Source organism: Pollicipes pollicipes, unplaced genomic scaffold, assembly GCF_011947565.3.
Source record: "Pollicipes pollicipes isolate AB1234 unplaced genomic scaffold, Ppol_2.1 Scaffold_4881;HRSCAF=5763_pilon_pilon_pilon, whole genome shotgun sequence".
Lineage (NCBI taxonomy): Eukaryota > Metazoa > Arthropoda > Thecostraca > Pollicipedomorpha > Pollicipedidae > Pollicipes > Pollicipes pollicipes.
This window is the reverse complement of record NW_023596576.1, coordinates 56703042-56719837: the sequence shown is the minus strand read 5'-3', so window position 1 is coordinate 56719837 and position 16796 is coordinate 56703042. Positions and strand designations below refer to the sequence as shown.

Genomic DNA, 16796 nt, shown 5'->3' with positions numbered 1-16796 from the left:
GGATAGCCGCCGGAGCCGTCGGCGTTTCAGGCCGCCCGACCTGAGCGCTGGCCGCCGGCGGGCCTCACCTGTAGCCCGGCCACCCAAGAGGAGACGGAGAGCAGCAGCAGGTCCCAGTGGGTGGACTCCAGCAGGCACGCGCAATGCTCCAGCAGCGCATCGAAGAAGTGCAGCACGGACACGTTCTGGGTGAGCCGCGTCCAGTCGGCGTCGGCCTCCTCCCTGCACGGGGATCCAGTCAGCTGACGGTGGACATGGCATGCCGGATCACACGGCTAACTGTATTGTACAAGCGACACATCAGACAGGCCGACATACAACCGGAAATTTTCCCTTGGTTTCTGTTCGCTGTTCTGCTAGCTTCTGCACACTAAAATATGTACAAAAATAATATACTCGAGCTGCTAAGCATGCGTGGCATTGCATGGCCAGAAACTGAGAAACAGGGTTCAAAAATTTAAGCGACTTCTTAACAGCATACCAGCCTCAATGACGTTCACCTCGGTCGGTATTTGGTTCTCTACCCGCCGAAGCATCTAACAGCACTAATGATCAGTATCGGAACATCTGGCGCGCCTCGCCACTGCTCAGAGTGCAGCGACGGAGCGCGGCGCCGGCGTCGGGGGGCGCCACTCACCACGAGCAGGGAAGCTGGCCGTCGTCGCGGGCCCGCACCACGGCGTCCAGCAGAGCCAGCGCCGCGCCGCCGGCCTCCACCACCGTCCAGTCGGCGTCATGACGAGCGGCCAGCTGGCGCAGGGCGGCGGCGGCCAGCGTCAGCCGGCCCAGGCCCGTCACCGGCCGCCGACTCCAGCAGCCGCAGCAGCGCCGCGTCCGGCAGCAGCGGCACCGACGGCTGAACAGCGCGGTGCGTTCGGTCAGCGGCCGGCCAGCCGAGGTGGTTACACAACACACACATCGACAGCAGAGGCGGGACGGACGGCAGAGGCGGCGCACGCCCGTCCACTGACCCGGCGACGCAGACATACGACTTCCATCCTCGCTACGCTCGCTGCCCACCTTATCCTGAGCAAGAGAGCGACAGCAGACAGCGACAGAGCCAGTTGAATGCTATGGAAAGTGACATTACACGGACAGCATTCATTCGCACAGGTGGATTCATTGCGTACATACTGCATCACACTATGACCAGATCACGTTTCGTATACAGGAAAACGCGTCGGCGGTGTTTCCCCGCCGCAGCCTGCTACAGCTGCTGCAGCGTCGCGGCTGACCGCAGCGCCCTCACCAGCATCAGCTCGACGCTGTCCTGCAGGCGGCCGGCCAGCGTGTCGGGCTCGGCGCCGGACAGTCGCAGCAGCAGCGCCAGGGCGTCCGCGTCGACGCCATCCGCGCCGGACAGCGCCCTGTGGCCGGCAGAGGCGACACACCGTCAGGCAGGGGCGCCACAGGTCGGACACTGACCCGGCGACATGGCTCATTGAAGAACACAAGAACACGCGTACATGGCACGGGAAAATGAATGCTGCATAGCCACAGCACTACTACGTTTCAGAAACTGTCACGTTACTGCTGAAACTTTACCGCGCAAAGTTTCAGCAGTAACACGACCGTCGCACCGGTAGAATGGGAATAAGAAACGCGTCACTGTGAGTAATGCGCGCGCATCGCTGGGATCACTGTCATCATGGGCCACAGTTTCTGCCGCCACCACGCGAGGCCGCCGCCTCGTACGGCCGCGGTTGCCGGGGGCGGGACTGACCGGTCAGTGACCGCCTGCAGCAGCGCCTCCCGCTGCTCGGCCGACAGCGACGTCACCAGCTGCGCCAGCTGACTCTCGGCCGTCTCCAGGCCGTCGGCGTCGTCGGTGGGGCCGCCGGCCAGGCGGGCGGCGCCAGCCTCGGTCACGTGGGCGGCCAGCAGGTCGGGCAGGTATTGCGCCGCCGCCGCCGCCGCCGCCGGCTCGGCGTCCGGCCAGAGGGCGGCCAGCTCCAGCAGCAGGCAGCGCAGGTGGGCGGGCAGGCCGGCCGGCCGCTCGCCAGCCGGTGCCAGGGTCGCGGCCGGCGGCGGCCGCAGGCTGACACGCCGCTGGAGCAGCAGGTGCAGCTGCGCCGCCGGGCGCCGCGCGTCCGCCGCCCAGCCATCCGGCAGCAGGTCGGCCAGCAGCGGGCAGAAGCGGGCGTCGCCCAGCAGCCGCGCCCAGCCCAGCGTGACCGCGCGCAGCCGGCGCTGTTGCGGCTCAGCGCCCGCGCCGGCCAGCGCGGAGCGCAGCTGGGCGGCCAGCACAGCGTCGGCAGCCGGCTCCAGCACGGCCAGCCGCGCCTGCAGCGCGCCCAGCGCCGCCACCGAGCCGGCGGCGGCCAGGCCAGCGGCGTGCGCGCGCAGCAGGGACGCCGAGCAGCGGCAGCCGGGCGCCAGCAGGGCGGCCAGCTGCTCGAACCGCCAGCTGCCGGCGGCGCCCTCCGTCTGCAGCCGCTCCGTGACGGCAGTGAGCAGACTGGCGGCCGGGTCCGAGGCTGCCGAGGGAGGGGACGACACTCTCTAGCCCCGCTCCCAGGGAACGCTCAGGCGAGCGAAGTCTACATACAAATATCACATGACACTAAGAGAAACAATAGGCAACGGTAACAACAAATCACCAAGTGTGACACAAAGACGCCACCACGACGCATATCGGACTTGTCAACGAACGTGCAGATTGGCAGAAAACGAAAATGAAGTCCTGTGAGAATGCAAGAGCTTAGAGGATTCTTGGAGGAGAAAACTCCCATGTTCTGACTCTATGAAGGAAACGACACTAGCTGCGTCCTAACGCACCTGTAGGGCCACTCTTGCCGTGATCCTTCAACAGCAGCGGAATGGCCTGAAGCGTGTGTTGCCACTGATCGCCGCCAGAGTCGCTAGTGGCGGTGACGGCGGCCAGGACTGCCGCGTGCAGCTGGTCGGACACGGCCCAGCTGGCCAGCTCAGGGTCGGCGGCCGGGCCTGACCGCTCCATCAGACGCAGCAGCTCCAGCACCATGGACATGTGACCCTCCTGCCGGCGGCGGGCAGGTCGGCGCGTCAGCTCGCTGCCGCGCGGGACTGGCGGTCCAGGTACACAGTCTGTACTCTGTCCGTGCTACAGACGCACCCCGAGTGGTGATGGTGATCGGGCACACACGTCACGCTATATACTACACAACTTATCAACGCGGGAAAACATTTGCTAGGTCCATCTGAATGGGCTTATAAGCGATGGCTGATGTCTGTTTTGCGGAACGACAGATCGCATGATTCACTGGGAGGATTCGGCACATACTGACGCGACTAGTTCTCGGATTTTCTGCCACCTGTCAAGTGGCTTTACAACGACCTGCCTCCTAAACTCGGCACTCATTATGCACGCTGCCGTATTGTGCACGACCCGGCCGACCTGGTCGACCAAGTGGCATCATGCAAGTCGCAGCGGACGTGGTGCCAACTGCATCATGCACGCTGCGAAACACGCGCATGATACTTGATGGTCAACGACCTGGCCGCCACCACGCCGCACACAACCGCGCCCGCTGGCAACCAAGGCCGACCAGCGCGCGCGCTTCCCCCGGGGCCGCCGTACCCGCGTCACGTCCAGTGCCAGCTGGCTGCGCTCCTGGCGGCTGCAGAGCCGGTACACGGTGGCGAGCAGCTGCACGGGTAGCTCGCTGCGGCCCGCCTCCAGCTCCGGCCGCACCAGGTCGCGGTAGAGAGCCGGGCCGGGCTCGCCGCCGCCCGGCGGCCGCGCCACCCGCTCGGCCACGCCCGGCACGCCCACCAGCAGACGCGCCAGCTGGCGACGCTCGGTGGCGCTGGCCGCGGCCGCGCGCACCGCGTCCATCAGCCGCTGGCCGGCGCGCGCCGCGCACTCCTGCAGCGGCGAGCCGGCGGCGCGCGCCAGCGGCGATGGCCGAGCCGGCGCCGGCGGCGGCCGCTCCGCCGGCGGCGCGTCGGAGAACGTCACCCGCGCGCGCCCGTCGGCGGCTGGCTCGGCGGCGCCGCTCGCCGCCGCCAGCAGCAGGTCGACGGCGGCGGCGCAACGGTCCGGCGCCGCCAGGTGCTCGCGCAGCAGCGCCCGCTCCAGCGCGGCCCAGTACCGGACGCTGAGCGTCGGCGGCGGCGGCGGCGGCGCCCGCACCGTCCGCCGCCAGACTGTACAGCTGGTTGAGGCCGGCGGACAGCGGCGGCAGCACGTGGCCAGACACGGCGCGCAGCTCGCCGGCGATGACGTCACTGGTGACGGCGCACAGCTGTGGGACGGGACTCGCGTCAGCGGACAGGGCACGACGAGGCCGGGTCACAGCCGCGTGGGACGGTAGGAAGTCACAGCTTAGTTAAAGAGTCGCGCCGGGTAACACCACAGACGACGTGCGGCGGTAAAGCAGAGCGACTGAGAATCGTGGAAATTGTAAGCAGGAAAGTTCATGGTGGTAAACGCGATTGGCAGGCAATACACGAGTGGCCGTTGCGTTCAGTGAGTTGCGGAGCGAAAGGATGCCACTGGATGAAGTGGCATAATGCTCTATTGTTGTTGTTATGTCGCATAACGATTATTAAACATAATGCTAGCGGTATAATTTTGGCAGGTAATCTATATCACCTGGAAACAAAATCACGCAGGACAAAACCGTAGCCCACATGGACTGTATCTCAAGTTTTCCAAAGATCAATGCCACGCAGTGTAAGTCCGTAGCCTACAAGAACAATATATCAGCGAATCGCTGAGATGGATGGACGCATCCCAGCACAAATTCCATAACAAAGCAGCTGACACATTTGCGCAGAACCGATGTAACGAAAGGAATAATTGCCCGAGATTACGTCTCCGCCTGGTGTTATTATGCATGCGACGTTTCGGCACAGCGTACACGATAGCCGATGGATCAACGGACCGAGACGTTGTGTGTGCAACGTACATACTGACGCACCAGATGGGGACGGTGGTCCGAACAATTATCCCACTCGTGGTACTAATACCTTGCCTAAACCCTTCTGTAAAACTTGTATCAGATGCCTCCACTGCACGAATAACAATGACGAACCGTGATGCAGCAATGTCACTGCCACATGGTGGCAGACCAGCACAGCTCACCTGATCGACAATGACGGCGACGACGGGCTCCGAACAGCCCTGGCGAAGCAGGTACAGGGCGCACTCCAGCAGCGAGCGCACAATAACGGACACCTCGCGGGCGCTCTGGGTCACGCGGTCGGCACTCAGTCTGGCGAGGAGGGTCACACCGGTCACGCGGCAGCTCATCAGGGGTAGCGGCTAACTCCGCCAGACCACGACACATCCGCGGCGAGGACCAGTTCAGTCGCGCCACGGTCCACCCGGCGCACATACCGCCAGCGTCCAGCATATGGACGTCCTCCGCCGGAGCGCATCCCGCCCGGGCCCAGCGGGCGCGCTCAGGCTTTGGTTCGTCTGAGCCGTGTGGTCCGTTACCGACCCGACCGGTCTACGTAGGACGTGACACTACTCCAGCAGCGGCCCGCAGAGGAGCCTGGCAGGCCCGCGAGCTGCGTCCTTCGCCCATCGTATTTTTAATAGAGTGCCAAGACTTCCCCGTCACACCCTGCAGCGGCTCAGGCCGTGCCCTTGCTGGGAGAGTCGGTCGGCCGCCGCACCGTGTTCGATCGTGGGCACAGAGAGCAAAAGTAAGCCGAATCCAAGACGCGTGAAACAAACAACGATGAATAACGCGTGCAGAAGTATGGATCATTTGAACTGCGGATTCATAAGCAATGCGAGGGTCAGGCTGGCTTGGCCAACGCTGCGTAATAAAGACCACTTGTGCTTAGCGAGCTTCGACTCTGGCTTTGCCGCACGCCCGCATGCTATTTGTGGTACATCGACCCCCAAAGGCATCGCGCGCACGCCATTTTGCCAACGCCGTTCCGTCCAGAGGGTAGCAGCCGAGCAGCGGTCGTGTTTTCCCGCCAGCCGAGCCGCGTGCTTATCTCACGTCATCCATCGAGGCTTGGGGACGGGTGGGGCTGTGGGTCACCTCACCCCTGGTACATGCTGGAGAGGAAGAGCCGGTGGAGCTCGTCCGGATCACCGGCCGCGTCCTGCGGCAGCCTCGAGAGCAGCACGATCATGAGTGGGTGAAGGGTGACGGCGCAGCCCCGGCCGCCCTCCCGCAGCACCGTCCACAGCTGCGGCAGCACCGCCTTCCGCACGTTCACCAGGCTCCAGCAGTCCTGCGGGAGCACCCCGTGCGGACTCAGGCGCACGCACGGGGGCACGCGAGCGGTGGTGGGACCGGCAAACGCGGGGCAACAGTGGTTTCTGCTCGTACGATTGCAGCGTGCACCCATAATACACAGGCAGGTGGTGGACCAGGCGCAAGTGACGCAACGACGCAGTTGAATCATACGAGGACAACCCGTGCGCAACAAAACTCATCTGAAACCAAACTTGTGGCTACGCCCTGCTTCCCGTCTTTTCGCGTCACTATCTCCCCAAATCCGACAAAAGAAAAGAACACCAATGCCCAACGAGACAACTGGATCTCTCAATCCAGAACGATTGATGCGACACTCCCACTGGCTGCGACTCGCGAGGGGGGGGGGGCGCCCCCCGGTTAGGGCGAAAGTGGGAGGGAGGGGGGGGGAGGCGTACCGGCACGGTAGTGACGAGGCAGATGGCCGCGTCCCACGTGTCCGTCAGCACGGCCGGGTCGCGCTCGTTCAGCGCGTGCAGCGCGGCGGGCGCCAGCCGGGCTCCGGCGGCCGCCACCAGACCGGGCCGACGGGCGCAGAAGCGCGACACCAGGCAGAACCACCAGCGGCGCACCTGCACGGGCGGCACGGGTGAGACGCCGCCACGGACCCGGCCGACCGGAGGCCCGACATCCATCTAGCTGGATGTCCCGGGTGTCAACATAAATTCATGCTATCGGACTGCTGGCTCCCCGGCCGCCGCCGGCCGTGCGAGGCTCCGCTGGCGGGGCGGCGGCTGCTCTTTGCCTGTTGCCCTTTGACCCCGAACCCTGACATTATGACCCGCTCGCAACATTTGCCAGGCCAGAAGCACCTAGATCCCAGGTTGACTGCCAGCCGGCCCAATGCTGACAAGCCAACCCTGAGCGAGGCAAAGAAGCAGTCCAAGCGCTGAGCCCGGGCCGGGGGCACAACAGTATGAAAAACATCGACATCCTTGTCATCTAAGCGGCCAAATATTGCCACCGTGCGGCAGGCAGAGACGACGAGCGAGCCATGTTGGCCTCCTCACCTGCGGGTGGCTGTGCTTGGCTAGCTTGACGAACTTGTTGTGTGTGACAATGTCGGCAAGAGGCTGGTCAGACGAGGCTCCCCTGGCGTCCTCGGGGTCCTCGGGGAGGAGCTCCAGCAGCTCGCGTAGTCCCGAGAGACAGCCGGTCAGCAGGCGGACAAACCGTGCCTCCAGCTCATCTACCGACATCACACTGTGGGGAGTAGACCAGTCGGTCAGTGGGCGGACAAACCGTGCCTCCAGCTCATCTACCGACATCACACTGTGGGGAGTAGACCAGTCGGTCAGTGGGCGGACAAACCGCGCCTCCGGCTCATCCACCGACATCACACTATGGGGGCAGACCACCCGGAGGGGGCGTCATTTGCCTCTCCTCCACGTGTGAAACTGGAGGATACTGGTGGGGATGATGTCGGCAGAGGGCGGTCCCTGGCTCATCTCCCCCGACATGCTGTCTCCCAAACAAGTCGCAGACAATGCCATCGCAAGGACCCCAGCGTGCACATCCTGGCCCTGGACTGCATTAGGTCCAGCAGCCCGTGGACAGACAAGCTATCACACATTCGCGTTTCTGTTCACGACCACGTAAAACACCCGGACAGTGCGAGACGCGTTCAAATTCGCAAACTGCATACTCTGCGTCGCTGCGCTTTTATTCAAACATTCCACATCACTGACCTGGGATCTGAGTATGTCTGGGGCGTCTGGTCATACAGACCCTCCTTAACGTATGCTAGGACGCTTGAGTAGCAGAACTTCACAGCACCAGATTGTTTCTCAGGTACAGAAAACACATTCTGAAACACAAAAGTCCGCATAGCAAATCGCAAGCCGCAGACCTCAGGGTCTCCGTGAGCGAGGTAATAACCCGGCTATTGTCTTCACCACTACGCAGGAACTGCTACAGAGCTGATGCCGAGGGCCGGGGCCAGTGAGAGCGCTCTTAGTTCACATGCCAGCAGTTAGCAGAGGCGCTGGCGTGACGCAATGGCTCAGGCGCGGAGGTGACCCCCAGCGCCCACCCTCATCTGCCGCGGACCTGACCCGGTCGCGGCACCAGCACGCACCTGGAAGGCCCAGTGGTGACTTAGGCGCGGAGGTGACCCCCAGTACCCACACCCACCCGCCACGGACCAGGCCCGGTCGCGGCGCCAGCACGCACCTGGAAGGCGCGGCGCGCGGCCGTGGCCGCCGGCGGGTACGGGTCGTTCTGTGAGCACAGCCAGACCGGCACCAGCTCGGCCATGTGTGGCGTGGCCGCCTTGCGCACGCGCAGCAGCAGCCGCTGCAGCGCCACGTGCGACATCTCGCGGACGCGGCTGGAAACGTCGGCGGTCAGCGGCGCGCGGCCGGGCGAGGGCGCCCCCATGCAGCACACCGGCACACACGAGCAGGTACAGCAGCGGTGCGATACACAGGTTGGTACACAGCATGATAAGACGACTCAAAGATTTTTATCGGTGCGCAATGAAAACAGAAAGTTAAGGTGATCAGCTGCTTATGCATTTCATTAACACGCGCCCGGGTGGTCGGTTGAATATTCTTTGCTCGGGTGGGGATCAAGTTGACCATCCAGATCTCAGAGACTAAGAAAGCTAGATACACCAAATTGGCAGGATGTAATGTCCTGTGTGTCAATTCACTTCTGCAAGAAGATCAGGTTCCTAGGTCATGACCTTGGGGTCCAATTCGGTCAAACAATGTAAAAAATCAAAATAGCAACAGAAACTGCTCCATACAGCAAGCTCTAGAGCAATAAAACATGCTGGCTTTGACCTTCGTCTGACCTTCATACGTGACCATGCGTTTAAGACATTTGTTCATGCCATTGTCGTGTTGCTTAAGAAACTATAGCAGAGAGCTATGGCTTTCTCTAACATTCCGCTGTTGCATCAAATTAAATTGTCTCCACTGAATCTATGGCCTGACTTTGACCTGCCGTAGGTTAGCGACCTTACAAGGTATATCTAAATTTTTTACACCACATGATCCACTATTCAATTGTCTGCAGCCATGCCAAAGTTGGCGCGGCTATGCCGCGCCGTTCGGAGACCACTCCGGAAAACCTTTGGGGGGGGGGGGGAATTGACCCCCGAGCGCGTGTTAAGCGTCTGCTAACATTGTGCTTGTTCACGTGGGCATGCAACCACTCATAGCTTGATGATCTGGAACGAGCCGCTGTCATGTCAATCTTTTATGTTATTATCACGGTCTGGCCACACACATGGGCTCATTCCTTTTATCGGAGGCTAAGCAGCATGGCACAATCAGAACTACATCAGGTATAGTGATGCTTAATGTTGAATTAATGCAATGACGGATACCAGTACGCAGTCTTGCTCCCACGGCGTCAACTCATCTTTTTTATCCGCACTTTTGAAGCACCACCACTTATTAACGGCATCAGCTGGAGTTGAGGCGTAGTGCTGACTCAAGCATCAATCGAAAATTCAGTACCAATAACCGGCCGAACTGGCCGAAAAACGTAAAGACACGCGTTGTACCACTGGAAACCATGTCATGCAGCGGTCGTTCATAACCACGGCACGGACGGCCCATTAGCCGGCAGCCCAGCCGGCGCCGCAGCGCTACAGCGGGGAGCCGTCAAACCGTCGCCGGGAGGACGCTCGAGCGACGAGCGGCTCCCTCTGAGTGCAGCTGACACGCGGGATGCGTCTCTCGCGAGCGGCGGACTCATACGCTTATGAGTCTTCAGCTGAGACAATTTGTCTGAAATTGCTCTCTTGGGGGCTGTGAGAGACTGATTAACATACAGTCCACTCTTTACGTCCGACCTTCTCAGAAACAATCCGACCAATCTTCATAACGGGCGTTCCTGAGTGTTTTGGTGTTGAAACATATGACTGTGTTCTCATTCCGAGGCTGACGAATGACTAAGTAGGCAGCCCTTATAACATTCTTGTCCGTCGGGAAAGTTCTAGAGAATAAAGGTGCCCGCAAGAGCGTCAGCGTCTTTCCCTGTCTGCGGTTGCCTACGTGATCGCTCCCAAAAGGTTAACATGTCGCGCGACTGAATCGCTCCAGCCCGTCAGCCTGGTACTCCGGAGCCGCAGTACGGCGCTGGCTTGCTCCGACGCTCTTTTGAAAACGTTCAGTTTGCTTGTCTCGATTCAAAATATCGATTCCTAGCTACCCGATGTTGTTTTCATATAGACAAAGGATCCGCTCACTTTTATGCCATATTCATGGGGCCTTCCAGTAGTCCTTCGAAAGACATTTCAATGCCATTGGATGCTCTTGAGCTCGGACATCACGTCTGTACTTGCGGCATTCTCATGCTTAAGGGATCACATTCCTTTCCTGTTCTCTTCCAGCGACTCAAACATTTCACCTGTTGGCCTTCGCCACGCGAGGTCGACGTTCCCTACGCGCATGGTGCACAGCCCATGCTCTGCGCTACGGAGCGTATATTTGGAGACAGGTCCATTACGCGGCATAGCGGCCATACTGAGCTGTGCTTCCGTGGACATAGGCAACTAGCCACCGTTCGGCACTATGTCTCGCCCGGCCACGGCTGCTGACCGTCTTCCACGAGCTCACCGCTCCGCTCAGGCCACAGACCGGCCCCCAACATACGCCTGGCGCCACCACAACGTACACCCCACGGGGCGGAGTGAGCCTGCGGGCACGTGCGGTCATGAACGGTGGTGCGATCGCAGTTCAAATACGTTCACTTATGACCGAACGTTCCCACACCGTGTGCAGTTACTGCTGTCACTGGGCAAGTTAAGCAGCTAATGACACACCGTAATCCTGCTGCCAGTCTGCTGCGTGGGCTTACTTGTCAACGTCTGTCGCCAGCTTGCGGTACAGCCTGGGCCAGAATGGCAGAGCCAGCTTGACGTCGTCAAGGCTGTGACTGTCACAGAGCTCAGTAAACTCTTGTGTGGCCTGCGGAAGACACATGTTTGTGGGGTGTCATGGACATGGCGTTATTAAGGTTGGAACACACGGTCTTCCTCCAACCAGCTTTGTAAACAAATTGAATGCCCGACTTACAACATAAATATGGGAAGACGTTTAAAAAACACAACATTTTCAGCAAACAATAGTTGAAAATTATCTTCCAAAGCAGCACACAAATTATTGATTGGCATCTCACTGCGATACAGGACGTAAGCGCAGTACCTTTGACTTCGTGGTCGCATCTTTTTTCGCCATCTTCTTCAGCACTGCACGCATCTGGCCGGAGACAGCTCCACTACTGCCCTCATCCTGTGCCCCACCCACTGGTGCGGGCACATAGCCCAGGTCACTGAGTGCACTGAACCCAATCAGCTGGTCAGTTCCCAGGCGCTGGGCGTGCCTGTCGCTGCTTGAAGGCTGTGAATGAACAGCAGATTGTGTGAGGGTTGTAGGCTTTTAGCACATGCGTATAACTGTCAGAAATTGAACATTGAACTAGCATTCTATGTTGAGCAAAGCAGGTGGAACACGCTGAAGTCACATATCTAATCTTCAGACACAGACTGGATGTTTCATCATGCAAATAAAAGACAACACAAAAGCGATGTGACATGTCTTACAGTGATTTAACTTTTATAATCCCCGGCCCTCTGCTCATTAGCAATATATGACTTGGAGGGGGTATAGTGTTTAAGTGGTTCGTGTCTACACCTCCCATATAGGAAGTCAAGATTCTAATTCTGATTGCACCATGTTTTTTAAGAGCTACTACGGCCAATTCAGTTTCTGGTGTCCTATTAACCCACACCCGGCCGGGGGTCTGAGACAACCGCGCTCGGCCGGGGAGTCGGCTTTTCTCCAGGACCTCCAACTTCTAGACGCCGTATGAGAAAAACAAGGATACCGTTGTCAAAGTCTCGTCTAATCACCAAGAATGCACGTCAAATTTTTATCTTAGGTCAGTTGGGAGGCCACCAAAGGTCACGAAAGGTAAAAAAACAGTCGTTCCTACATATAGCTAAAACCTATGTTAACATGTCAAGACGGGTACTGAGAGCACGGAAATAAGGGTAACACTGTGTCCAGCGCAGTTCAACCATTTCAGTTCCCCCACTTTGGTCAGGTCAGATTAGGTCACCATTCAAAATAGGTTCACCAGTAGCCTACAAGAACGATACTTTTTCACGATGTGCTTCTGACTAAGTTTATTTTGTTAGATGTAGCTGCGAGGCAAAAATAATTCAGACATAAGATACCATTCTGGGCCGACCACGAGGTCATCTGCGGTTGATTTGGGTCAACCTTATCAACATTGGGTAACATACCACCTGCTTTCCTTAACATTATATCACTGACATATATTGAAATAAAAAAAATCAAGTGGTAACTGGGTCCATGTGACTGGCACAATGCCCTTCTGTGGTCAAAAATAGTGTATCATAATCTACAGGTCCCCAAGAACACACAGCTATTGTCCATGTTATACATAGCCCATTCAAGGCTTGGAATTGTATCTGAAACACACTGAGAACAGGTATGTAGGTATAGGAAATTATATGCCATCAGGTTCACAAACACACTTTAGACAAGATTACACACACACCACACTTGTTCATCTAGCCTCTCCACTACTAACAACATAGGTCATTCACTTTGGAGTACCTCACATGACCTTGCATACCCTCACATGACCCATTATGACCTCATGATGCATAAGAACATCAAAATATGTTTTCAGTAGAGCATTCAAATTCTGCATCCAAAATTACCTTAACAGTCTGCCTATTTTGAGCTTAGCATGTGTTTTGCAGAAGGTACCTATAGAGGTAGGTCATCACCTGGACCAAGGTCATGTTGTCTGTGGTCATGTTATGGTTGTGCATATATGTTAACACTCTTTTACCATGTACCAACAATGAAACCACACAAGAATGTACACAAATTTCCATTATTGATGAAAATAGCAAATATTCACATGACCTGACTTCAGGTTGCTGACCTCACATTTCAGAAAAAATCTGAAAGCTATGAGCTGTAGGTGCTGTCATGTTTTATTGCAGTAACAAGTTTGAACAATGGAAAATGACCCACAAAAAGTTACATATGGTCAAAGTTTTTTAAAGGCTGACCTCTTCCACCTGATCTAGGCCACTGATCTTGGTAGATCAAAGCTTAAAATTTGCACAAAATTTGATGCCACGTTGATGGATGAAAAGGTACTGCAAGTTTAGTGTTGTTGCAAGGATTTGTACCTGTATTCAAAATACCTTACCTGTGTTCAAAAAGCCATCAGGAGAAGTGAACTTCCCCCTGGGTATGTGCAGGTAAAAGGGTGTACCACACTATGTGTCCAATTCTTTTTTAATAATAAACAGAGTATACAAAACATATTAAAAAAGAACCACAGCTAATATGTACTAAAATCACACTTCTACCAATAACCAAAAAGCAAGTGGACCTGACAGAATATCCATTTTGCCATTTTCAGTTGTTGTAACAGCAAGACAGACAGGAGACTTTCATCATGACATGCATCAGCCACCATATGATTTCTTCTAATTGGTTGTGGGTAATAGCATAGAATCCTTTGCCAAACCAACAAATATGACTTAAGCTCTCTTCATCAAAACAGGCATGAGGAGAAATGCAACACATACATGCAAGAATTCAAATGAACGTGGATGTATGGACGAACATCCTTTGCAATCCAAGAAGCAATCAGATCAGCCATGCTTGGAATTACATACATTCAGCATATATTGTGACCAATTAAAAACATCATTCAACAACAACATTCAACATATTCCAACATGCCTAAATTGGCATAAGTTCAAAACACATGCGTTAAATTTCAAACACTGAATGCATATTGTGACTGACTCAAAACATGATACAACACATTTTACCATGCCAAAATTCACAACTTGCAATCAAAATTAATGCATCTATTCATGTCTAGCTGAGTTAGTGCACGCCCAGCTACAAAGACTGAGCATGCAGACCATGAAGATCTTACCTGTGTGTTATTTTTGGTACGAGGCTGCTTCTTTCCACCCATATCTAGGAATGTTCTAAAAACCTGAAACAAGTACATATTCAAGCTGTAAATAATAATTTCATAACTTAATGGCATTCTGCAGAATTTGGAACAGTAATAATGGACACAGCACTTGCAATCAGGAATATATGACATCTGCCCACAACTATGTGGACACCAAGTTGCCTGCTCCCCAGTCCACCAACCATGGCAGATTTTGAAAGGATCTTGATAAGGCAGAGGAAGGACACAAATTCCAACTTAGAGAGCTTATCAAAACTTTGGGGCAGAATGATTTAATTTGACTTTCATGGCAGCATTGAGTATTCTGACATAAAACTGGCAAGATCAATGAAAATAATTGATGGTTAATTGTACATTTGCTGTGGTTTGCATACTAGTTTATTCCAGTGAGGGCATTTACATTATATCTTCTACTCCTTAGATGCACTGAATTCCAGTCATAATATAAACTGAAGATTACATACGCATAAACACTTAAATGAAATGAAGCTTGTCCCTAAAGAAATCCATATGGCACTACAATACATCCAAACATGTCGCTTGTTATGCTCCGCTCCAACAAAAAATCACCATTGTAATTACCTGGAGATTGAAGTCAGAACACAATTCTTCACGAATTCCAGTAACAATGATCCACCAGACCGATAAAAACGCAACACAGCTGGCTACTACCCCCCACCTCCCCTATCGTTGCCCACACGTGATGCAAGTAGTTTCAGCTTTCGACAGCTGACCCCAGATTCGTGCGGAACTGCGCCATTGATGGCTCACATGCGTAATAATGCCCTTCAGCGGAATCAATGCATTACATAAGTTCACTGCTGTCTAAACGGCCGACTCAAAAATCGGAAAGTGGGGCGAATACTCTCCATACTTTTACCAATTGGGTTACAAGGTATCATTTCATCATATGTTATAAATCAAGATACTTTATATCAACATGATAACCTCCATTCGAGTCGGTAAAAATGGGTGGCAATTGACATTACCAGACAGATTTCGATGACGCTCAAAGATACACCATTAGAAACTTCTTATTCGATTAGCACCTTGCGACTTAACCGGCGGTCAGCTTGTCCCGGGGTCACCACGTTGACATCCCAACAAAAGATGGCGTCACTTAGGGGGATAATGTAAAGTTTACCGGGGCTGTGCGCAGACATTTTTATGAAGGGTATCCTCAGAAGTCCTCGTCAGGCAGTGATCGCGTGCTTAAGTCTGAGCTGTCATATCTGCCCGTCTGCCATGCTTGCAATTTAAGAAAGCTCTCCGGACGAAAAACGCATGGAGGGTACCTATTGCCTAAAAAAAATGACCGCGTGAACGTACAGTGGTCGGAATAAACATTGGTGTAACAAACAAAAACACAAAAGAAACGGATTGCACGTAGCACATGGCAGCCATCACTGTCCTTAGAAGTTGCAGGCCCAATTAAAAAACTCGGCACTATCCGACTCGCATCATACGTGTTCTAAAACTGTGCCAGAATCTGGCGACCTCCGATCATTAAAGTAATCTTCAAATGAGTGGGAAACAATGCGTGAGTATTGTAACAGTTTCGATTCCGGAGCCTATCAAAGGGAAAATTTCATATTTCAAGGTCTTAAAATGAACATCATGTGTGATGACATAATCTCACTAATAGCTACTGGTATGCTTTAAGTGGAAAAGGCTGCTCAAGACGAAGCAGTTTCTCTCTTTAGTAAATATGCTCCCAATGCGACATTGTTTGACAACGTCGTCGTACCTTGCACATCATTGATTGAGAGCCCATCGCTTGCCGCTATGTCTGGAAATCGTATCCTCGAACACCGGACATGAACGACTCCACAATTACATATTTCTTGGCATTGATCGCCGCATGGCTAATGGAATGACAGGATTTGAATGACGTTATTATGACGTCGCACATGCCTGAGTGACCTTAAAATAGTCTCCCCGAAATGGCCTGCACATTTTCGCGGGCGTGTTGCTCAGAAATTAGTGGGTTTTGGTCTTAAGAAGGGAGGGAAGTGAACTGCACCGAACGATGCTCAGGATGGCTATTTCGTTTCAAAACCCCATACAAATCTGAAACATTTCTTTCGAAACAAGCTCCACCGTTCGGCTGGCAACACCCCGTTTCATCAGTCGTGATTTTGGTGTCCTCATTGACTTCATTCGAGTGGGTTGCGATGGGATAGCGTTTTAACCGTGCCCAATGTCAGAAATACTAGTCTAAATACTAGTCAGATTAAAACTTTTTAAAAACAAGCTTTTGCTATACATATGGATGTGGGATATAATTGCATTTCATCAGCCATCGATGATTTTATCACATGGTGATCTTAAAAGGCGTAGATGATAATTTAGGATGAATAGTTTTTTATCTCAGAAACATCCAAAATGGCTATGCTTCTCAACTCACGCCGTACGATTTGAACAGCCGTGATGAAGGATAAGGTGCCCTTTGTCACCCTTCTCACTGAAGTGACATTCATCGCAGTACCAGGCCATGAGATGACAACGCAGCCGTGATCATTCTTATAAACTGCATGTATGATGTAAAAGGTCTTCTCCACCCGACTTGCGGCTGGCAGTTTTACCAGCAAT

General features: G+C 54.6%; 1 protein-coding gene across 1 annotated transcript; it reads right to left on the bottom strand.

Moving 5' to 3' along the window:
* Positions 1-2758: 2758 nt before the first annotated feature.
* LOC119100634 (E3 ubiquitin-protein ligase listerin) lies at positions 2759-14913 on the bottom strand. The gene is made up of 14 exons (XM_037223711.1): positions 14787-14913; positions 14160-14222; positions 11366-11560; positions 11019-11128; positions 8379-8535; positions 7895-8013; positions 7217-7409; positions 6605-6778; positions 5993-6183; positions 5069-5198; positions 4196-4226; positions 4115-4128; positions 3560-3700; positions 2759-2998 (listed from the first exon to the last, which is right to left on the bottom strand). Exons 2-14 carry the CDS (start codon positions 14199-14201, stop codon positions 2759-2761), a joined length of 1737 nt encoding a protein of 578 aa, XP_037079606.1. The 5' UTR covers positions 14202-14222; positions 14787-14913.
* Between the last annotated feature and the right edge of the window lie 1883 nt (positions 14914-16796).